Source organism: Anarrhichthys ocellatus, unplaced genomic scaffold (assembly GCF_004355925.1).
Source record: "Anarrhichthys ocellatus isolate YVR2014 unplaced genomic scaffold, GSC_Weel_1.0 scaffold176, whole genome shotgun sequence".
Lineage (NCBI taxonomy): Eukaryota > Metazoa > Chordata > Actinopteri > Perciformes > Anarhichadidae > Anarrhichthys > Anarrhichthys ocellatus.
Window position 1 is genome coordinate 255,010 of NW_022280206.1, and position 24,833 is coordinate 279,842.

At 40.7% G+C, this 24,833-nt stretch overlaps 3 protein-coding genes across 4 annotated transcripts; all 3 read left to right on the forward strand.

Moving 5' to 3' along the window:
• The first annotated feature begins 899 nt into the window (after positions 1-899).
• Positions 900-9,419, forward strand: tlx1 (T cell leukemia homeobox 1). Its single transcript, XM_031878405.1, has 3 exons — positions 900-1,500; positions 3,449-3,686; positions 6,067-9,419. The coding sequence occupies exons 1-3, from the start codon at positions 1,029-1,031 to the stop codon at positions 6,275-6,277; spliced, it is 921 nt and encodes a 306-aa protein (XP_031734265.1). The 5' UTR covers positions 900-1,028; the 3' UTR covers positions 6,278-9,419.
• Positions 9,420-11,341: 1,922 nt separating this feature from the next.
• On the forward strand, positions 11,342-14,716 carry sdhaf4 (succinate dehydrogenase complex assembly factor 4). The gene is made up of 3 exons (XM_031878408.1): positions 11,342-11,527; positions 11,860-11,973; positions 13,877-14,716. Exons 1-3 carry the CDS (start codon positions 11,449-11,451, stop codon positions 13,984-13,986), a joined length of 303 nt encoding a protein of 100 aa, XP_031734268.1. The 5' UTR covers positions 11,342-11,448; the 3' UTR covers positions 13,987-14,716.
• Positions 14,717-15,445: 729 nt separating this feature from the next.
• LOC116400525 (centrosomal protein of 68 kDa) lies at positions 15,446-24,642 on the forward strand. 2 transcript variants are annotated; one of them, XM_031878409.1, is made up of 4 exons: positions 15,446-15,539; positions 21,062-21,155; positions 21,262-21,564; positions 23,501-24,642. In XM_031878409.1, the coding sequence occupies exons 3-4, from the start codon at positions 21,295-21,297 to the stop codon at positions 24,530-24,532; spliced, it is 1,302 nt and encodes a 433-aa protein (XP_031734269.1). In that variant the 5' UTR covers positions 15,446-15,539; positions 21,062-21,155; positions 21,262-21,294; the 3' UTR covers positions 24,533-24,642. The 2 variants fall into 2 exon arrangements, with proteins under 2 accessions (XP_031734269.1, XP_031734270.1); XM_031878410.1 differs by having other exon boundaries at positions 21,302-21,564.
• The last annotated feature ends 191 nt before the right edge of the window (positions 24,643-24,833 follow it).

Sequence of the window (24,833 nt, forward strand, 5' to 3'; positions counted from 1 at the left end):
AATGTGTGTGTGTGTGTGTGTGTGTGTGTGTGTGTGTGTGTGTGTATATGAGAACGAATCCGCGTTTGCAGTCATGTCATCACTCTGAACATGAATTAATAATGACGCCGGCTCCATAACAATAAATGAGTCGCCCGCATTACACATCAATCATCTTTCAGTGATTTATACCCTACAATTTGAACCCGTTGGGGTCAATTTATTAGGTTGCGCGAAATTCTGCAGAATGAATCGAAAAACAGAAACATTTTTGAAATTGACTTGAAATGATAAACTATAAAGTGTTTTACTGAAGTAGACGGTCTTTATTTGCTTCAACTGAATTATGTTAATGATGTTCTGTGGGACGTTTGGAGGCTTTCCAATGAGCTAAATTAATGGACTGACTACAAGACAACGGGCCCTTCAGCTCTGTGTACCCTCCTGCCTTATAAGAGCGATATCTTATTTCATTTTTATTTATTTATTAATTTAGATTTTTATTTTCATCTTTACTTTTTTATCTTTATTTATTTTATTTTATTTTATTTTCTATTTATGAATTATTATTTTTGTAGGGAATCATGAATGGAAACACTGTGCAGCGTGTTGCTGCAATCATTAGGAGCACGGTTATAAAATTAAAAATAAATCATAAGTGTGAAGCATGCTTCTCCATTGTGTTGTTGATCTTGTCCAGCTGTTGAACACTGTTTTGTGAAGTGTGCCTTAAAGCCTCCGTAGAGCTCACACAGTCTTTAGCCAATCGAGTTTCCGGCCCTAAAATTGGGTCTTAATCTCGCGCTGTCTATTTGGCACTGTGATTGATGTCCTCGCGCGGTAGAAGAAGGGGGGCGGGGGGGAAACAGTCCAGCCTCGGTTCTTGTGCCTTCACACACACAGACGGACGTACACACGTGCGCCCACACTACAGATAACGACCGGAGCTCGAGCGGAAGGAGCCCAGTATACGTAAAAGAGTCCAGGGGAGCGGCGCGTGGAGCGAACTCTGTTCCTCGCGCCGGAGCTGGAGGGGCTCGCGGAAGGCCATGGACCACATAGGGATACTGGGGGCGCATCTGCAGCAGCACACGCACGTAGAGCCCATCAGCTTCGGAATTGACCAGATCCTCAGCAACGTGGAGCAGAGCTGCATGCTGGGCGCGAGGATGCACGAGCCGGACTACGGACATGGGGCCTACAACTGCGGCGCAAGCAACGGCGTGAACAGCGGCGGAAGCGGCGGTGGCGGCGGCTACACATACGGTAACGCCGGATACAATGGCACCGGCAGCTCGTGCGGGATGGCCTCCCTCGGGGGGGCTTATCACATGAACATAGGCGTCAATGCGAACGGGACTAACGTTAGCTCCGCCGGGGTCATCCGGGTCCCCGCGCACCGTCCTCTAAGCTGCGGAAACTCCTCTGGGCTGCCGGTGAGCGGGAACATCAACAACCTGAACGCGCTCACGTTCCCCTGGATGGAGAGCAACCGGCGTTACACCAAAGACCGGTTCACAGGTAGCCATATAATGTAATAGGCCTACATAGGCCTACACATAACAGCATAATATGACATGTGTCAAAGTCAGTCCAATAAATTAAAAAATACAATACAATACGATATAAAAAATAAAATTAAAATAAATCAAATTAAAAAATTATACCTCCTGTATAATGTTATATATAGGATTATTTAAAATACAAAACAATATGTTTAGAAAATACAACTGCAGCTGCAGCCTTTTGTTGTAAATGTTCTTTAGCAAAGCCGATATTACTAATGACCTATTATAATTAAATTATAGCCCATAATAAATTATGTGTGTATCTCAATTTGCTTGCGTGTTAGTGAATCAGTGATTAATGACTCAAGATAAGTCAGTCATTTATTTGAGGTCGATGAAGACTCACACATGTTCTACATCAATTGGAAATCTAAGGGAGCCCGTGTCACGTTGCATAATTGTTTGGTTTTTCTTAACTAAAATAATTTAACTTAAAAATAATAAGTTGGAAAAAAACGGGAAAAGGTTATTTCCTAAGTTGTTGTTTTCTCCATAGTTAACTTGTATTGTTTATTGCTGCTTTATTTATTGCTTTTCAGTACAAAAAAGAAACAACCGTTATATTAAGAAACTCAACATAAACCAAACTGCTATTATGTTTATAATTTTACTGAAATCGGTTTAAAGTCATTAAAATGTATGATAATAAATGAGTTTGATAGGATTTAATGAGTGAGGGAACACTTGTTCCTTGTCAGCAGTACTACAGTATCACTGTAAGATATTGTAGACTGAACTCTATCTTGAATATTAGTATTATTACCAATTTAATGTATAGACTGCCAGTATTCTTTAAGGGTGTTATTTGACACGTGGTATTTCGTGTGTGTGTAAATAATGTTCTGGAGACAGTGTGCTGTGAAATCTGTCTCTTTATTACTTTGAAAGCCATTATATCAAAGGTTAAACTGATACAGTGTCAAATGTAAGCCCTTTCTGACTTGACTGGCTTGTGTTGACGTAGTAATAATCAAAGTAATAAATTATTGTGATCAATTATTTCATAAAACATTTGCCTGTATGCAGAAAACAGGTTCTCCACTTTGATCAGACCTATGCCGTGGGTTAAATATATATACATATATAAACACAAGTTCTGTTGACGTTTTTCGGTTATGGATTTAATAAATAATGTTATAATATAAGAAATAAGCCTAAATAATAGAATACAATGAAAAAAACACACAAAGGTTTTATGTTAATTTTAAAAAAATATAAAATGACTACATTGAATTTTAAAACAGAAACCGTTGTAAATTAAATTACAGGACATGGCTGTGCTGTAAACACTATTTAACACAAGGTCTGTCAGCGCTCTCACTCATTTTCTGTCTGGTTGACCTAAATACCATGCTTTGACCTGTCCTGTCTTGTCCTGTTCTGACTATACTGCCCTCACCTGTCCTGTCCTCCTGTCATTTCCTTCCCTGTTCTATTCTGTCTTATACTGTCCTGTTCTCTACTGTCCTTTCCTGACTTTTACTGTCCTGACACTACCTGACTAACCTTACCTTTCCTTCCCTGTCTTCTGCCCTGAATTGTACTGTCCTTTCCTGTCCTGTGCTGTGCTGTCTGGACTTATACTGTCCTGACTTGTATTGTCCGTTTCTGTCCTCCTGTCCTGACTTGTACTGCCCTGTGCTGTCCTGTCCTCCTGCGCTCTTTCTATCCTGACCTGACTTTTATCATCCTTTCCTTTCCTGTTTTGTCCTTACTTGTTCTGTCCTGTCCTGTCCCGACATGTACTGTCCTGACTTGCACTGTCCTTTCCTGTCCTGTCCTGTCCTGACTTGTACTGTCCTGATTTGACCCGACTTGCACTATCCTCTCCTGCGCCATCCTCCCCGTCCTGACTTGTCCCGTTCTCTCCTTTCTCGTCCCCATCCTCCCATCCCGCCCAGTATCCCTCTCACCCCTCACTGTGACGCGTCGCGTAGGTCACCCCTACCAAAACAGGACGCCCCCGAAGAAGAAGAAGCCCCGGACGTCCTTTACGCGGCTGCAGATCTGCGAGCTGGAGAAGCGCTTCCACCGGCAGAAGTACCTGGCTTCGGCAGAGAGGGCCGCCCTCGCCAAAGCCCTGAAGATGACCGACGCCCAGGTCAAAACCTGGTTCCAAAACAGACGCACCAAATGGAGGTGAGGTTTGTTTTTTTAAAGCTTTTACCAATGCATTCTATACTGAGCAGATGCCTAAAGAGGCTCTGCATTCTGGAGGCCCGGTTGGCTCCTATAAGGGGCCCTCTCATTTTAACGGGGCTCCAGGAGGTCCCTTTAGTCCCTGTTCAGACTGTTTTCATCGTACGCTTACTTCCCACCAATGTGGTTTTCTGATTTCTAATTTGTGCCCTTACAGTTCAATGCACTTTCACACACAGTCTTAACAGCAAATAAACAAATATTCACTTAGCTGCCACTTAATTAGCTAAAGCTAATGCTGTCTAATGAAACATCCCTTCAATTACTCCTCATTCATGAGGCTTCTTATGTTCATTTTTAACTTTCTGTTATTTAGTCCACCCTGGTTGATATAAATGTGGTGGACAAAATACTAGAAACACCTGATTTATTGCGGGAGTGTTGTAGACTGCATGAGTTTTAGCTAGCTGTATATGCAACAATGGTCTGAACTCTGACTGTATAGAATTCTTCAAATGGACATTTGCTGAATGTAAGGAAGAGACTGGTCCACACGCACTACACAATAAAATGGAGTAAATACAATGTCAGTTAGAGCAATAAAGGCTCAAATAGCTCCACACGTTTCTGAGAGGCAGAAAGAAAACACAGTGCTGGTTTTTAAAAAAGGAAGACAAATTGCTCACTTAACTCTTATTTCCTGCAAATCATTCGTCAAAAAGGAATGTGCTGGTTAGTAAAAAAATAAAATGTGTTTTTCATGCTCTTGTCAATTTTGAGATTCAGGGTTATTTATCTTTCATTACATTGTCTTCTTTCAGACTAATGGAAAGAAAACATCCAAAATACACATTTAGGTGTTTATTTTACTACTTTGTGTCTGTACATTTCCCCTAAATCCACCAAAAGTTACCAAACACTGCCTCATTTGCATATTTAAATATAAAATGTCTGATAACATACAAAAAAATAATTGCCTTTATGTAGGTAATCAACTGTGGAAGTTTCATAGTGATATCTATTAGTTTTTAGCCCATTCACCTGTATTCATTTTTACAATACATATCTTTCAAGGCTGTTTTCTCCAAATACCTTTTCGCTCATACTCTACCAAAACGTTCCCTATTCATTCCTATCAATATTCTGAAGGTTTTCACAGAGGAGTTTGTTCATATGTCGTACTAAACGTACTAAAATCCGCACACATTTAATAATAATACCTATTCAAAGATAATACCTAATTTGCATATTCAATCTTACATTTCCAGAAGACCTGTAAAACAAGAAATACTTGTCTCAATGTAAATAATCACCTGGGGAAGTCTAATGGCAATATCTATTATTTAATTATTTGTTTACCTGCAGTGTCTCCCCTTATAATCCTAAATGGATTCAGCATATTCAATAAAACAAATGTTGAAGTGCGAAATTACATTCTGGTATAATAAAAGGTATAAACGAGTCTTCTTAAAAAGACTGCAATTTTACTCTTCTTCTTTTGTGCACATAAACATACCCAGGGCACTCAATAAGAATCTAGGAAAATGTTAACAAACAGATGTCTGTTTGTTTGTTTTTTGATTTATTTACTTTCTAAGAATTATGAGAGATGGAGTGACTGATTTTGAAAATATTACAGTATTTATCCTCTGTTCTCTTGAACTGATATCCACTTGCAGCGGTGTGTAAGATCCTGCCCCTGCAGTGCACGCTATTATGACGGACCCTACACACGCACACACGCACACACACACACACACCATCGTATTGTCATGTCACATGATCAGTTGGAGACTTGAAATTAGCAACATCAACATACCTAGCAATCATCATTGCATATGACAAACAAGAATCAAAGAAGTGAAGAAATTATTCTTTGTTTTCGTATTTTACTTGTAGTTTTTATAGTTTATTATTTTGTTGTAGATTGCTATTGACTATTTAACAAAAAAAATGGAGGCAGGTTTGCCTTTTAAGGGAATATACAGCAAATGGCACCCATTCATACAGTTTTGTCTCTTCGCATATTATGAAATGTCGAATTTTTACAGTTTTGATTTCGAAACAAACAACGCCTGTCTTTTGATCTTTTTTATTTTCGATGACAATGATAATGCTATGGAAATTGTAATAACTAAATTCACGGACTATGAAAATCATTTCATTCTGTGCACTGCACCGTCAAACTGAAATAAACTAATCGGATAATCGGTTAGTTAATTAACCATAACATGAGAACACTAGGCCTACAGAGATAACAGTGAGTCCACTATATAGGCTATGAGGTTGTTATAATATTCGGATTAATATACATTATATTCGCCTTGTGTCGGTCCGGTGTGTGAACGGCTCCGCGGTGTTTCCCTGTCGCTGTTCGCAGGCGGCAGACTGCGGAGGAGCGCGAGGCGGAGCGGCAGCAGGCCAACCGGATTCTCATGCAGCTGCAGCAGGAGGCTTTTCAGAAGACCATCAACCAGCCGCTGACCCCGGACCCGCTGTGCCTGCAGAACAGCTCGCTGTTTGCCTTGCAGAACCTGCAGCCGTGGTCTGAGAACACCGGTAAGATCAGTAGCGTGTCGGCTTGCGAGTAGAGCTGCACGTCATCCGCCGGTATGCGGCAGAGACATGCGCCGCGGGCCCCGCTGAGGTGCCCCCGCGCAGTGGAGACCCGATCTTGGCTTTCGGGTTATCTTTCTGCTCTTATCACACATACACTGGTGCTGCAGCTAACAACAGCTTCAGACGGGGTCCATCAGCACCACCCATCTAAGGTCCACAGTCTGATCTGGATCCCATAAGAGGTCTTTAGCCCTGTAGACTGACATTTTTTGGAAATATTTCGGAGTCATCATGATGAACAATATACAGTACTCCATAAAAGTGCAACAAAAAAAGGCCCCCGAGAGGACCAGGACAGACTGGCATCAGTGAGTTGTTGTATCATAGTTGACCTATAAGGGACTTGATGTTTCATAAACAGCATATTTTCATATTTGTGTACATCAGCGTCAGTCTGTGTTTATCCGCCATGTTTATGTCCTTTTTTTTACTGAACTGCAAAATAACAGCACTTGTTTTTAGCACCTTTGTATATGAATTCAAACACAATCTATCAGAAATGCAAGAAGGAACCCCATGAGATGATTTACAGCAATGGACCAGGATATCTGTCTATTTGACTCTTTTTTAATAATTTAGGGAGAAATGGGCCACAAGCTTCAGATTAAAATACAAATCATATTAAAAGACACAGTTGAATACATTTCACATTCCTATGGACTCTTATTTTTTTACAAACTGTATTTTCCTATGTTGTGTGGAAGCAGATCTCAGACCTGTGAGCTGAGACTAAACACAAACAAAGACCAGTGGTGTGTGAGTGTGCGTGTATGCTTCAAACGATTGCATTCATACTGATGACAATAATATATTTTAGACACTGAAATTAATTTAGTTCTCCCTAAATTCAAAGTCTATCTAGCATTTTCAGCCATATGTTACTTAGATTTTTTAGAAAATACATTTTTTATCAAATGTTTATGTCCATGCCGCATATAGATTTGGTCACTCTTGAGTAAACCTAAAGGCGAAAAAATTGTTCCTTGTTTTCACTGTTAATTTTTCACTTACTGATGTTTTCCTATGTTTTTGATCATCTGGCACAAAACACAACTATAAACATGACACATTATACATATCTTACAATAATGACAATAAGCAAGATGTGTCCAGTCTTGAAGTTGCAACACAAGGCAGCTTTGTGTTCATATTTAGAAAACAACAGAGTAAAACAGCCATTGGTGAGAAACACCGGGACGCAAAACCAATATAAACAGACAACACCAAGGCTGGTTGACTGCAGGTTCCCACATTTTACAACTTTCTTTAGAAACGTGGAAGTATGCAGCAGTAAAGTACAATAATGACTGGCTTGATAAGAAAACCTGCAACAACAAATTATTATGCCGATAATCATCAAAACATGCTTAAAGGAACAGTCTGTAGCATTTAGGCATTTATTGTCAGGAATGGAGTATAATAATGATTTCACATAAGAATGGTGTTTTCGTTACCTTAGAATGAGCCGTTTATATCTACATATATGGAGCTGGTCCTCTTCACGGAGTCCGCCGTGTTTCTACAGTATAGCCCAGAACGGACAAACCAAACATCGGCTCTAGTTGGGGCCATTTGCGTTTTTCGGCCACTCACAACCTCACTGTTGGTGGCGCCAAATCATACACACAGTCCCTTTAAAACTCCTAAAATAGCACTAAAACATACCGGAATCACTTTAGTATATATTTTGTTAAAATAACAAATAATTGTATTGCACCACAGACAAATCATTTTTTTTAGTGAAAACCATTGTTAATAACCTAGTCTCACTCCCAGGGTGTCAAATATTGATGCTCGGTCAGTGGCCCGCGGTGTTTTAATACCCTCATACGAGACCCTTTAGAGTCTGTATGATACATACCAGGCTTTCAACTGAATAGTGTAAACTCGCCTGCCTCACTATTAGATGCTCAGAGGAACTGACGTAGTGTTAAGAGTGAGAAGTCCTCTAAGGGTGGGTGTGACAACCAAATCCAGGACTTTCACTCAAGAGACCTCTGTTCGTGTCCCATGTGAAATCCAAAGCTGAGTGATTTTTACTGCCCACATTATGTCACATGACATTATGTTCATGTGATGAAACGCCCGAGTTGCACAATATTCTACATACCGAGCTTACGTTGCAATCGTATTATTTTAAGCCATATCATGTTTTTTTTCTAACCCTAAGTGGTTTTGTTGCCTAAACCCAATGCCATCGTTTTCACAACATTAACCACGTGCACAACGTTAACTGCACGAACCAGAGAAATATGAGTTGAGATGAGATCATGTTGCTCTTTAGTTAAGACCAAACTATGTCAAATAAAGGTCCTCCTGCATTAATAAAGGATAATTAAACAGTAACATTGTGTGAGTCTGTTCTTTCTTATGTGATAATTCCTGTATTTAAGTGCGAGGAAATTCACGATTATCCCGTTAATTGAAATCCACCACCATCAACTCTGCTTTTTATTATGATCTGCAATATAATTCTGTATTGTACCATCATATCATAATTGGCATTTTCTGGAAACCAAGAGATACATTGAATGTGGATGTTTCAAAACCATAAATACGTTTCATGTCAGCCTCGTATCATGCTTACAAAACCACACAATGGCACGTGGGTAACGTTGTGAAACGATTGGCTAGGTTTAGGCAACAAAACTACTGTCATGGTTTGTGTTATAATGGTAACATAACAGGTAACAGCGTAACGTGACACAACATGATGCAAAAATGTGACAACATAACAAGTGTAAATCAATAACCACCTTTGCAGACTTTCTCATGAAACGTTACGTAACAGGCGTAAAGTCAACATTTTATTTTTTAGTAAAACGTCCTGTTTGTTTGACCCATCCACCACCACCACCACTCATTAGAGTTTCTCGCTTGTTATACTCATTATTATACCATGTAACTTTCCGCACTCGATATACTACATCACTTGCTCTGACCGAATGCACAAACGTCCACATTCAATGTATCCATGGTTTTCAGAAATGTACAATACACAATATCTCCTGGGCTGTGACATGCTTCTAATGCGTCTCTAATGTTGATGTGTTGATGTGAACCAACTCAGATTTTTTGGCTCATTTTACAAATGCTGCTCATATGTTCGGAAATTCCCATACGATGTGAATGTGAACGTGAATCCAACTTTTCAAGTAATCTAACCATCCCATTCATCACAAACTGGTCTGTGGCTGTGGATGGCTGAAAAAGTGGCATTTTGAAGTGCAAAGCACTGGTGAGGAAAGATGACAAGAAACGGGTCATTCTGCAGGAGAGTCAGCTCCCAGATATATAAGGAGTGTGTGTGTGTGTGTGTGGGGGGGGGATGTTTCAGTTTTGAATGTGACAACGGTTTCCGTTTCCCTTTTCTTTCCAAAAAAATTCAGGAGGATGAATGCTGTACACAACATTGTTTTCCTTTGTTGCTTTCTTACTAGTTACATTTTGATGCATATCTATAAACATTCTCTGATGAAAAAAATATAGAACCTTGTTTTTTGCCCAAACACTTTTTAGGTGTGTATTGGAGTTGGCAGTGCATGCTGAGCCAGCTGTTTGGCAGTGTGTGTGTGTGTGTGTGTGTGTGTGTGTGTGTGTGTGTGTGTGTGTAGTGTGTGACGTGACATTCTCCAGGATTGCTTTCTAAAAGGTTGAAGAGAAATTTAAAGGAGAATTTCATCATCCACTCAGAAATATCTGGACTAAGCCACTGGAGTTGAGCTAGGCTGAAACCTCCTGGAATTCCTCTCACACACACACACACACACATGGTTTCACCCTGGGGAGAAAAAGTGGTCACTCACCAGAGCTGATAAAGATGAAGAAGTTGAGAAAAATATATACCACTCTGCATGGTACATATTTTTTGTTATAGTTCTTTCCCTCTCAGTATTTGACACAGTGTGTTTACATGAACATGAAAAACTGTTCATGATTGTTTTTTGGACTATCCTGTTTATATGTTTATACATAAACACTATATCCCGTTTTCAGAAATCAGGATAAGCCCTTATCCTGTTTATGAGAAACCCGAAACTGTAGAAAGCTGTAGCTGTACTACATGCAACCAGGATGCTGTTGCATGTAATATATATTTATACATGTGTACCTTATGTAAGAAGTGGACGTAGTCGTCGTGACGTCACCCATTGGTTTTTGGACTGCCATTTTGAAGCCTCGAGTTAGGCATTTTGGCCATCGCCATCTTGGATTTTGCAACCAGAGAATGAAAGTGACCATATATTGACTGGAAGAGTGACGCTGTGATAGAGACGGCATATACGGCTCTGGTAGCATTGACACCCTGTCAATGACAGTAAGCACGCCCTAAAGCACACTCTGCTTTATGGTCTATTTTGCACTAAATGGGACCATACTTTACTAAACATCATGCTGTATTGAAGAAGTCTTGAAGCGATTGGTTGATAAACTTATTTTTACAATTTTTACTGAGGTAATAAATCCAGTGAGTAGGGTAATTTTCTCATTAACTTCTATACAATCTGACTTCTTTTTGCAACCAGAGTTGGGTGTACACCTGCAGCACACCGTGTTCTGGAATTTGTAACTTTATTAGCGAGTAAACAAATTTTATTTAAGTGGAAACACACTTTTCCCCCCTCACTAAATAGTAAGCTCAAGCAGATCCTAAATCACATCAAACAAACTTGGAGGGATTAGATTTGCACCTACAGACCCAAGTGGGCTAAGTCCTTTGCCAAGACCTGGAAGCCATATATTGAATATCTGAATAAGGCTACCATTTGGATATTGATAAACTGATCCAAGTCATCAATCAGGTTTGGTGTGAAACCATAAATGTCTTTTTTCATTCCTCCAAATCACGTATTATAATATAAGTACATGCAGAGTTTCTATATATGAAGCTATGTCTACTGAAGTTCAGTCAGTAAAGCTTTAAAAAATATAAAATATCATAACAATGGGACCGACATTTTTACACTGTATTTAGGGATTTGTCTCCACCTACTGGCGTCGAATATACATTACATCCACTGCCTTGTCGACATTTTCCGTCGCTAGGTGATGATGACATTGAGCGCGACACACAACGACAACAACATAGCTCTAGTTGTGTAAGCGTCCGAGGAGGACAGCAGAAAGAAAGGTCTCTGCAGACATGTCTCTTCTGCAATTATGTGCTCCGGCCAGCAAACTTGTACTGTCCAAGAGTTTATTTACTGAGTCCGTCTTTACAGGTCAGTGTGTGTGTGTGCGCGTGCTATTAGCTAATGTAGCCTCTTTTGTTGTGAGTCAAACGCTAGTTACATTTACAAACCTGCTGTTTTAACATTTATACGCCCTACAGCGTGTTACAGAATGACTACCTAATGGTTAATGTTGTGCCATAATGCTAAACATGGATATTCATCAAAGTAACGTTAGCAAAGGGCATATCATAGCTGGGCCATAGTGTTAGTCTTTTACCGGGAGCACTGTTCCTACGTTGTGCCGCTGGCTGCCGACTACTGAGCCATCTTTTATTCTGAAATCCCCGCCATCCGTGTGGTCTCCCGTGTGTCTCGAGCAGGTTTTTCCCGTGCAGCCAGCGGAGCGGTGAAGGACAAGGAGCCGCTGAAGAAAGCGAAAACTCCGCAGGGTCGGTTTGACGGCCCCGAGGGGGCGAGCCAAGCTGCTCTGCAAAGTGAGAACCAAGAAGGGGGAACTTTTCTGTCTTTTTAATTAAGGCTAAAACTAAGACCCAAAAAACAGAGAATATCAAACAAAACAAATTGTAGAAGGGCGAGAACAAATAAACAGTATTTCTGTGGGATTTGTATTTTCTTCCAATAAATAAATAAAAACAATTCCAATGATTGAAATTAAGTGTGTTAAGTAATGATAAGTAACCGCTGCAGTTCTTCTTTTACTGTGAATGGACACAATCATGGAATTCCTCTATTTATCTCATTGCTGCCTGTTTAATAGACAAAAACATCATGAAGAATGTTACTAAAACTGGCATTTCTTACAAATTACAGCTTGTTAAAGGTTGTATTGACAATGGGGAAACTAAATGTGTCAAACTAAAAGTGTATTGTCCAATTCACATTTCAATAAAATAATGTTGTTGGTTAGCCTGCTGGCATCGGCCACGACAGACAGATCAGTTGTTAGTGGACCTTGAATCCCATATCAGTGCAATCAGTGGCGGGCCGTGTATTTTATAACCTGGGCCTTCAGTGCTGTCCTACTACAGTTGAACCACCTCCTAATAACCTCATTATGACGCCAGCATGACGGGATGCTGCGTCATTAACGGGCAATGCATATAGTCAAAATCAATGTAATTAACACAATGACAAGAACCAGTCACATATATTTATATGACAACAAAGCAGGTACAATAACATAAAACCCAAATAACGCGATTCAACAGGCCTCTGCACATTCCAGCAAAACTGTGATGCTAAAACATGCATTCCGCCACACACTCAAGGGCACGGGCCATTCAAATATTATTCACATGAGAGAGAACAATATTAACCATATCATAAAAATTACACAATTAACAAAAAAATGAACACAGTAGTAACGCTACTGCAGATGTTTTAAAAGAAATACACTTACCAAAGCTGCTGTTCACTATTTAAAGACAAAGTCCATCCTCCTTTCTTTGATTACAAAGAGTTTACTGCCACAGTTGTACAGTACATTGTTTCAGTTCCAGCAAGAGGTCCTTCTCGATTCATGGCACTGATGGACTGATGACAGTCGAGCCTCCCCAGTTGTATTTCTTGGATACGTTTTAATGCGTTTGAGAGCTGAAAATGTCCGCTCGACAGAGGCAGCAGATATTGGGATTGTCACCGCCAAACATGCCAAAACACTAAAAATGTAATGTCAAGTAAAAACTTCTTACATATCTTTAAACTTTAACTCTTACTACTACAAAGTTCTGCTAGCTAGCTTCACAACAGTCACGCTAGCCCACTGACCAATTAAGCAGCACGTTAACGCTGACGTACTTGTAGGCCAGCTAGAAGCTCTGGCATGTCAAAGAATACGCCCAACATGTCAAATTAAAAATCTGATTGGTTGAAGACGATGACAATCAACAATATCGCCCTCATTTACTTAAACTGCGAAGGGTAATTGTAATGCTGAAGGCCTCTGGGCAGATTTTTTTTACTTAGACACAGCATAGGGGCAAAATCTGATTGGATAAAAGCTCTACTTAAAACAAGCTGTGCCCACCACTGGTGTAAATGTAATAAAATGTGTATTTGCCTGCATGTGTTTATGAAGAATCTGATCATAATGCCTCATTATATACACACAAGGTTCACATTGTCCCATAGATAAACACAAACTGATTATTTTTACAGTAAATATACTCAGTTGCCAGTTATTTAGGTACACCAAGCTAAAACAAATGCAGTGTAATACAAGAGTCCTGCAGTAAATCCCCTCGTGATACTTCTAATGTTCATATCTGGTTGAAAGTGTTTTAGATGCTGTAGTTTGCGTAAGCAGTTGTGGGAGGAAAATCATCCTCACTAAAGCAGCATATTTTCAAGCCGAACCGTTCTCTTGTCGTTCTCCAGAGTTCCCCGATGACGTGAACCCCGCAACCAAGGAGAAGGGGGGTCCTCGGGGACCAGAGCCCACCCGGTACGGAGACTGGGAGAGGAAGGGCCGCTGCGTCGACTTCTAGTTCCGCACACATAAAAACATCATACCTATGTTATGGAGATGTATATTTTAAACTGTCGCCTGTTCACTCAAGTGTAAGATCAGGTGAGAATGAGGTTTGAACTGTTTCTGATTGTGACTGTATTAATACTAACAGGGAACACGTAGAACTGTCAGCAGACTAATGGACATCTTAACGAAGTAGATCCTGGCAATGTTTAAATTATTTAAAAAATGACAAACATTTGAAGCTCCAAGACATGTTTTGCACATTGATTGTGTTTGACCATGTGAGCTTACCAAAGGAATGTATCAAATACAACAATAAGTTAAAACCAGACATCTGTTTGTTTTTTTCCAGAATACTAATACTTTCAAAGACACAAATCCTTTTATTAATAAGTTACAGGTTTGTTTTTGCCATTGCCAAGACACAAAACAACTTGTACTTGTCGAAAAATCATTGAAACATTTAACTCCTGTAGCAGTGGTATGCTAAACCATAAGCGCATTATCTCTTTTATTTAGCAAATAACTACACTCGGTTATCTAAATTTGACACATTCAAAACTAAAAGCCTGTGTGTGTGTGTTGTTCCCTAACACCCCTAATGAAATACCCTCACATAATTACCAATGAACTGCACCCAGAATGCACCTGGGAAATCACCTGTAACCAATTGGATCGCTTAGAAATCAGAGCTTGTGTCTGATACTGTAATGAGTATTGACAATAAACAAATATTTCTGTTCTTCCTTTTGCATTTGTGTTCATAGTCTATATTTACAGTATGCTACAAATGAAAATTACTCTAGATAATAGCTTTTTATGCTTTGCACATCAGTGTGCAGGTGGCGTGTGGCGAGAGCTATTTATTTAGTGTGTGTGAGTTGTGACGCAAATATTCCACATTTATGAGTTTATATAGTTTTGAGATGCGCAAGAGATGTAAGATAGTTAGTGTTTTGTATATATGTTCTTGTTTTTTTTGTGTGTAGGAGGCCTTAGTTTCAGAAATTGTGTTTTCACAATTGTTGGGGGGGGGGGGGGGGGGGCTGCAATATATGAAGATGTATATGCACTTCTTATTTTGTCCGCTAAACAGCAGCATAGAGCCACATCTGCCTGCTGCTGTTTGAAATTGGATTTGTGTTGCCTTCAAATGCTATCAGCAATATTGTAATTCTGTGTATTTTCACCCCGCAAAGCAATACAAGTTGTATGAATGGCGCGCTCATGCAGTCAGGGTTTCAATACGAAGAAAAAGCACGAGTCTCTTCGTACGGTCCCTGTCATACATGCTAAATGTGCTTGCCGCTCGGTTCTAACACTCGTCTTTCTAATAAAGAAGGGTCACGTGTAGCAAATGTAACATGTAGAGTACGTGTCGGGTGTAACTAAATCTCAAAAATACAAAAGTCATGACATAAACGCCTGAAAAAGACGGAGTTGGAGGAAAAGCACATGAAGGCAGCACGAAGGACGAGGAAGGGGCGGGGTAAGGCTTCAGCAACAAAGCGGCTGTGAAGCTTCAACAATCGGACGCTCCAAGCTAAGCTAACGGTGTTAAATGTTGTGAGTACCCGCCATTTGTATTGTTCTGACACCGAAGCAGGGCTGTAGCTGCTGCTTGAGCGGGTTGTCAGTCAGCCTGCATGGGTTTTCGTCAAGTATCAAACGTTAACATGATTGGTCTGACAATTCCAAGTGTCAAACACTTAACAGAGATTTTATGAAAAGGAAGCTCGGCTTGGTGCATCAAAGGGATACCGAATTTAAGAGAAGATTCCATAGAATAATGAAAGGGCTAAAGTTTGATTCCATTGGTTATGAGCGTTTGTTGATAAGCAAACACCCATCCAATTACAAGACTTTTGTCAGTAAGTTTTTAATAGGTGTTGCACAATTTTTTTCAATCCTTGCAGAACCACCAAGCCAGACATCGTTGCTGCTGGTTATGTTTTCGGTTTGGTTCGTTTTTCAGCAGACTTGCTTAACAAATACTGGGCACATTTGCGTGAAACTTTTGGTGTAAGGGGGTGTAGCGTGGGGTCGAGAGGGAACCCGTTACATTCATGAGCGGGTTGGTATCGGCGCTTTCCGAGTGCCCACTCGCTATTCCAAATAAACGACTTTTTGTCAACGTTACACTGTCTGCTCTGAAGGACTAAAAGGGCTCCTCGCTTTGTGTAGGTCACTTGTGTTTGGTGTAACTGCTTTGTTGCCATGGTCTCTCCGACCACTGTCCCCTGTGTTTGACATATTATTAAGTGTGAGTCTCAAACATAAACGAATATCTAATGAGATGTACAGTGTTTGGGGCATCATGGGTAATGTGCTTCTGGTTGCCTGTTATTTTCTTGGAATGGATACATTTGCTGTTGCGAGGATATCCGATATGTATCTAACTTTATATCTTTCTCTGGCAATTTGCGGTCAAAGCAACTCATAGTTCCAGTCCAGGACTGGAGTATTTAAAGGACACTATTTAGACCTTCATGTTGGGGAAATAAAACACTTGCATTTTTCAGGTCTGTAATAATGTGTTAGGGTTTTATTAATAAGTTTCCATGTAAGACAGTTTGTAATCTGGTACTAACTATAGGAACTAAGTATGAATACTGTAATGGCTACAGTATATATCCCCCTGAAAGAAGGTGACCTCAGCATCATTTTAAAGCTGCAGTTGGTAACTTTTATGAAAATAACTTTTCATCTTATTTGCTCAAACGGTCACTATATCCCAGTGGCGGGCCATGCATTTTATACCTGGGCCTTCACTGCTGTCCTGCAGCTGAAACACCTCATTATGACGCCACAGCTATGGTTATTATTTGTTTTGTGTAAAAATGAAGCTCAACACCTATAAATACACTAACTGCAGAGTGCAGATACATGAATATGCTGAGAGTGTGTCTCGTCTCTGACTGCAGCTGGGACTGCAGCGCGAGGCTACTGTGAGAGTAGCCGGAGTGCTTTGGGGCGGCTCACAGCAGCACCCGCTGCTCGTTCACGACAGTTCAGAACGGTACGTGCTTTCACGTCAGAGTCAAAACACCAGAAAAGTCTCCAACAACACCAGAAAAAGTCGCTAGATTTGTCGCTAGTAGCTTTTGACAAAAAGAAGTTGCCAAGAGGGTTCGGAAAGTCGCAAGATTTAGCGAGAAAGTCGCCAAGTTGGCAACACTGGCACCAACTAAATGTGTCCCCAGCGCAACATTGAACGTAACAATAGTTCCTATCAAATATAAAACCAAACAAAAATCCATCTTCATAAAAAGTTGTACAAATAATAATATATAAACAAGCATATTAAAGCTACTTCACATGTAAAAACAAAAGCAGTTCACTTACCAAAGCTGCTGTTCACTATTTAAAGACAAAGTCCATCCTCCTTTCTTTGTTAACAAAGAGTTTAATCCCACGGTTGTTCAGTACATCCGTGCGTTTTAGTTCCAGTAAGAAGTTCGATAAATAACCAGGTATTTAAGCGTCTGCCTTTCTATTGCTTTTCGGTACACGCTAATACAAAAAAATGCTTGTTGAATTAAAAGAATTAAAGGAAATTATTTCCAACATTCTTTTATTGAACAAACTGAACTCAGACAGGTAGTCTCCCATTTCTGTATTTTCAGTAATGTTTTTGCGATTCATTTCAGCTTTCAGCATTCCAATGCATTTTCAGCAGGAAATGCATTTTGTAGTTGTATTTGAACATCAATGTTTTTTTTGCTCTGACCCATATGTGTCTGTTGCGCTGTTGTGAGTAGATTCAGATTACTATTCTTGTTTTTGATTAGATCTCCTGATTTAAATCCGATCACATGAACTGTATCTTTGTCTTTTGAGATCGGTCACTGTGTCGGATTAGGGCGACCATGAAGTCCTAAATTCTTGCCGGGACTTGTGTGATAAACATGGCAGACTACCCAACCCAGCATGCCATCTTTCACAACCCCTGTGAGACACACACAAAGCATCAGTGACATGATTTTAGAATACAAATTGAGTTCATGCTCGTTTTAATGTCGACAAAAGTCTCATAACAACGTGGTGTCAGTGCGCTCCGTTGCACATTAGTGTATGAGATCATGTTCATTTTGTTTTCCAATTCATATATTTTTAATTATATTTATTTTTTATAATTTTGTAACTTCCATCAGGTGATCCTTATGTAAACATGTCCAAACATTCAAATTTTGGTCGAAGTACTATTTTTACGTCAAAATGCTATTTTACGAAGGGACCATTACTGTTTTTGTCAATGCAGTCTGCAGCTTTGCAGAGAGCAAAATAAGGGCCTTAGTTCCCTGTCTATAAGGGCAGTCTGACGGCAAGGTAAAGCGGTGAAAATATTCTAAATATAGCGTACGCTTAAACTGACAGAATGTTTTTTTAGGTGGCTTATATACATTTTTCTGCTGCTCCCATCCTCAGCTGCTTTACCTCGCCATCAGACAGCCCCTTCTGGAGGAAGCCATTGTATCACTCTCTTAAAGGCCACCAGAATCCATTAACAGAAACAATCATTTTACCTTGCAGAACACATACTCCACAGAAATCCAAACTAACCCTTTAAGTTATTTCCGAATTCAGCACAGCTATAGCGTTGGCTTTCACACTATTCACAAACCTCTTGATTAGCTTTTTGCTGACACCTGAGTGGGTGTTTCATTTGACAAACCTGTAAAAGAATGCTGATGGAGTCGAATTTTAAATTCTTAGTAATTTTTGTATTTTTTATGGTTTAATGAATTAATTCAATAATTAGCTAAATCTTCTATTAAGTCCTGTTTCTGATGTTCTGCAGTAATGTATGGAAAACAGAAACATTTTGGTATCATATCAGCACTAATTTGGACAGCTGAGCCAGCACCTTTTTCTACAAAACATTACTAGCGTGAACCATAGTCTCTTGAGTTCTCGATGTGATGGTCCGCGGCTCTTGCTGCTCCACCACTGTGGACGGACAGTCACTCTTCCTCGTTGGTGCGGTGAGTGTGGGCAGGTCTGAGCATGCAGTCTTAATGAGATCGGTCAGGTGAGGAGCGAGCGTATCATTTCACAGCCTGGATCCGGCTGCTTAGTGATCTCACAGCAACAGGTAGAGACATTCCACTCTCTAAGCAACTGTGTGTGTGCGTGTGCGTGTGTGTGTGCGTGCGTGCGTGCGTGCGCGCGCGCACGTTCCTCTCAGATATGTGTTTATCCGTAACCAATGTTTACAAGGAGTGCATTATTGATATGATACACACTAAGCAGCACATTTTACATTAGTAACAATAGAGGAGCATTTAGCTGCTTTAGAGCCAGATATTTGAGCAGCTGAAACCAAATAATTTGTTCCCTGGGTCTTAAATTGACAATCCTTATTAAGATTTTGGTTCTGGTTGATTTCAAATTTCTATTTGAATAAAAAATAAAATTGAACGAGAAATTAAATTAGCTACTAACATGCTATTTTTCAGATTTTAGTTTTATTTGATAAGGGACAGAGCACAGTATAAAAATGCAAGATGTGCGGAAGTTATCAAAAAGTGCTAGGCAGGTAACAAAAACAGAGACAATACAGGTGACAAAACAATATATATGGTCGATGGACTGTACTTGTATAGCGCTTTTCTAGTCTTTTACTCAAAGTGCTTTAACGCTACATGTCACCATTCACACCTGTTCCTACCCTGATGGCAGGGGCTACCATTCAAGGTTCATTTATATACATTCATACACCGCAGGCACAGCTTGCGGGAACAATTTTGGGATAAGTGTCTTGCTCACACATCGACATGGACTAGCAGAACCGGGGATAGAACCTCTGATCCTCTGATTGAAGGCCCCCCTGCTCTACCACTGAGGATATATATAATTCTCAAATACCAAATATGCAATACACAAGTAAACAGGAAAAATACATTGTGCTACAAGTTAAGATAAAAGCAATTACAGTTCTGGTTTGCCTTAAGCACTTGTTTGAGATGGGTCTCAAAAGTACCCAGTAGCCCATTCCAGTATTTACTCCCTTTTACTGACAGCACAGTTTGTCCAAATGTGCTGCGTATATGTGCCACCTCAAACTTAGTTTATACTCGACGTAGTGAAGCCGGCGGCGAGGCACGAGCGCCAGAAAATGACGTGATCACAGCTGGCGCGTGGGGCACGTAGGCTCCAAGCCGTCGCAGTGCTTTGGTCGTGCACTTCAGAAGTTTTGTAACTTGCCGCGCGATCACGTGACTGTCACAAATAGTTCACTGATAAAAGCACTATTTACATTTCTAGGAATTATACAAAGAAGGCCAATTCACTTTTAAAAGCTTTAGCAACAGGAGGTCTTAAAAATCTTAATTTGAGTTTATATTTTGCAGCCAAATCAAATTGTTTACAGGATATTTGTTTGTTTCTTTATAATTATTTTAATACTAAATACTAATGTATTCACAGAGTTTGTGCAAAGGTAATAAAGTAGTCCATGAATGTGAGTTATGACTTTACAGTTAATTACATTCCCTGCTTGGCATTGTAGAGGTTGATTTATGGCTTTTTACCGGTTACACCTACAGTATGGGCATATCTCTGGGTTTAACTCGTCTTTTTGATTCTTCACGGTTCATTTTGTTTGTACGCCCTCTGGTATTTTAGAGAATAATGCGGCGCAGACAGTATAAACGCCTCCGTTCATGCTCGGAGGTTGCGCGCCGTCTGTGGAGGCTCACGCTTCGTCTCTAAGCACGAGTATAAACAAAGCTTCACAGTCCAATGTTGCCACAGTTCGAAACACTGCAAATATATACATATTGCAATATCAGTGGGCCATAGGCTCAATTGCCATCATTTTACCTCCTTCAGCGAACAAAGACAATTATTTAAATTGTTGAGATTGTCACTTTAAAGACAGATATGGGCCGGGTGTGTGTGTGTGTGTGTGTGTGCGCTTTTAGACCTGTGCAGAACTTCAGTCTGTAAATAGGCAACTGTTTTCCAACTTTATATGGAGATAATATGTCATGTTGTGTTTTCAGCCTGCTCTGGTGCCCCCAAGTGGCCATAAAATTAACGTTTCTCATCTTTATGTACTGCGCTTGTTCCCCGTTCCATTACAGTTCTCCTGTGTGTGCCTCAACTCAGCAACATGACGGTTGTTCTTGAGAAGACGCCAGATAAAAAACTGCACCACAAGCTTGCAGTTCCTTCAAGGTGCACGAATGAAACCAAAACAAATTAAATAACGTTTCAATGATGCAAAGCAGAACATTTGTACCTTTCTGTTCTGAAAGTTACGGAATTGTTCTATTCCCTTTAGTTGACAGGACCTTTCTACATTTTACTTTGTCCGATGGAAGCCAAGGCACACAGCCCGAGGTGGAAGATGCCTCTCGCAGAGTTTACACCTGGCAGGAGATGGCCAAGTCCGACTACCAAAGACGGGGGAAGAGGCAAGACGGAGAGAGGGAGGGACGGAGGAGAATTGCACAAAAGTGTCACTATGGCTCCCACGTCCAGGTATCTGACCGGCACACAGTACGTAACGAGAAAGCCTCTGTTCTCTGCAGAACAACACGCATCTATCTTAAAGAAGACACATCAACAGATGCACACAGAGAAGGTGAGGAGGATTTATGTACTCATTCTGTTTTATTGATTTCTCTTTTCTTTAAAAGTGGAGGGGTGTAATATTTGTGAAAAAACCTTTATTTATTCTCTGAGATTATAAAGTAAGAGATTTACGAGAAAAAACTTGGATATTCTCTGAGATTGAAGTGGTACATTTTCGAAAGAAATTTCATAGAAAAATGTGAACGTTCTCCAAGTTTATAAAGTCAGAAATTAACAAGAAAAATAAAACCTAAACATCTAACAAAAAGTTCGGAAATTAGTGTTTGGTAGATTATTTCTCTGTTGTAACAATGCTTCTTGGCAATAAATTGTATACCGTTGGAAAGCCTGTTTATTTACCTTTTTAAATGGTGCCCGATTTGTAAGGATCATGCATTTCTGGGATGAGCAGCACAGCTGAGTATGTGGGTTGCGCCCATGAAAGATTTGCCAAATCTTCTCTGCCTGAACATGTGGAGGAACGTTATGTTCAGCGATGAGTCCAGATTCTGCCTAAGGAAGTTGGATCGTAGGGTCAAAGTGTGGAGAAGACGGGGAGAACGCTATGCTGATTGCTGCACCGATAGAGTAACACCTTTTGGTGGAGGCAGTGTGATGGTGTGGGGCGGCATCTCCATCACTGGAAAAACGAGGCTTGTCTTCATTGGAGGCAATCTCAATGCAGAGAGATATCGAGATGAGATTCTGCAACCAGTGGCAATCCCATTTCTCCACAGTCTGGGACTGAACTCCATCCTCTAAGTCTCTAAGATGACAACGCTTACCCCCACAGAGCAGGGTTTATCAGAGACTACCTCCAGAATTTGGGAGTAGAGAGGATGGAATGGTCCTGACCTCAACCCAATTGAACACTTGTGGGATCAGCTTGGGCGTACTGTTCGTGCCAGAGTGACCAACACAACCACGTTGGCTGACTTGCGACAAATCCTGCTTGAGGAGTGGAATGCCATCCCGCAGCAGTGTGTGAGCAGGCTGGTGACCAGCATGAGGAGGAGATGCTAGGCTGTTGTGGCTGTGTATGGTTCTTCCACACACTACTGAGGCTCCTGACTGTTTGTTAAATGAATAAATTGTAAAATTGCCAATATGTCTTGTTTCTTCCTTGTTACTGATAGACTTCAATCATCCAATCCACCAAACGACACCAAACAAGAGTCGATAGCAACAGCAGAATAAGCTGTTTGGCATTGGCAGAGAAGATTTGGCAAATCTTTCATGGGCGCAACCCTCATACTCAGCTGTGCTGATCATCCCAGAAATGGATGTTCCTTACAAATGGAGCACCGTTTGAAAGGTAAATAAACAGGCTTTCCAACGGTATAACATTTATTGCCAAGAAGCATTATTACAACAGAGAAATAATCTACCAAACACTAATTTACGAACTTTTTGTTCGATGTTTATTTAAACAAATGTTTTGTCAAGGAACCTCCATTCTTCACTTTACAAGCCACTCATGTCTCCAAACAAAATCCAGCACCTCCACGGTATCGGTAAACTTTAGACATATGCAATATCTGTTTATACACCTCAAGTATTCAGTCTCAGATAATTTTGTCTCGCAAAAAAATTACCGTATAATCTCAGAGAATAGCCAATTCCTTTTTCTCATAAATTGGTGAGTCTTTTCTCATAAACTCTTTTTTTCACCGTTTTTTTTTCTCTTAATATTACCCCCCTCCCTTAGCTCTGTAATTTATTTAAGTATTACCTACCATGGCCCTAATATGCCGTGGTAGTTTTCCTCGTAAACTTACAAATTCTTCTGATGAACAAGTCCACATTTTAACTTCATTCTTGAATTATTTATTTTTTTTGTCCTATTTTTTTTCAGAACTGTTACATAACTGTTACATAACTGAGTCTTTAACAGACAGCAATGTTCCAGTGTCATGTTTTAATTCTGTTAGTTTCCTGCTTCGTAGGACAAACAGTTGTGTGTTGGCAGAAGAGAAGATGACCTGCAACGCGCTGATGCGAATATCTTGACGAGACCAAGATCAGAGCTGATCCCAGAGAGCTTCAGCCTCTCTCACAGTGACGTCTCTAGAACAGACACAGGCTTACCCCTGGGGGTCTCGGATCTCAGGGCCAGGCTGCACCACAAAGAACCCACTTTTGAATCACCCTACCCCGGCAGCAGATCAGCTCAGCGGAGCCTCTCCAACTCCCTCCTGGAGGTCCAGAGACTGAACCCTCCTCGCAGACCGCAGCTGAACTCAACTGTCCTGTATCCTACCTACACCCCTCGCTCAACGCTCTCCAGGCAAGGCCAGACCCAGCTCAGGCTGGGGGGTAGGGAGAGAGAGGCCAAACTGTGCTCTTCTAGGGGAGACATAAAGGGACTTCCGATGTCCTTGCATCAGGCGAACTACTGGGCTGGTGCCATCCCCAAAGTTTTGCCCCCATCTCCAGACAGACACTCTGCAGACTGGGACCCAAACAGGGAGTACCAGGCCCTGCTGGACTACACCTACCCTCTGAGACCAGGACAGGTGGTCTTTGAGGGGGACAGCTCCAAGCTCCGGGGAGACTCACTCCTTCAAACGGACTCCAACCTGCAGGACTCGGGGATCGAACTGGACCACCTTTGTAGCTCCACCAGCCTGTCAGGGTTGGACTTTTCTCTCAGCGCTTGTCACGAATTACCTGACCCGCAGGGGCTGAACAAATCCTCAGATGGTCCAGACCCCATGGGTCTGTCCATGGACAGTTTGGACTGCAGAAAGAATGGAGGTGGGATGAGTCGGTTTGACGGTCACTCCTCCACCTCCTCTGCTTTCCACCGCTACGCCAACGTTCACCCGCTGTCCAGGTGTGTGTGCAGGGAAGTGGACGAGGAGTTCTGGCCACTTCCGGATCAGATGGAGGAGCTGCAGCTGTTGTCCAGACGGGTCAGTACTGAAGGACACTCTTCACTGAAGGACCACACTGGTGCCTTAAACCATTCACTCTAAATCACTCATACTTTGCATTATTGATGATCTTTTTCTTAAGAGTACGTTTTTAGATTGCATTCATTTCCACATGGTCTGAAAATCCGCCTTCAAAGACGGAAGTACTGGTTTGTGTAGCAGTAACCTATATACAGTATGTATGTATGTATGTATGTATGTGTATATATATGTGTATATATATGTATGTATATGTGTATATATATATGTATGTATATGTGTATATATATATGTGTGTATATGTGTATATATATATGTGTGTATATGTGTGTATATATGTATGTGTATATATATGTATGTATGT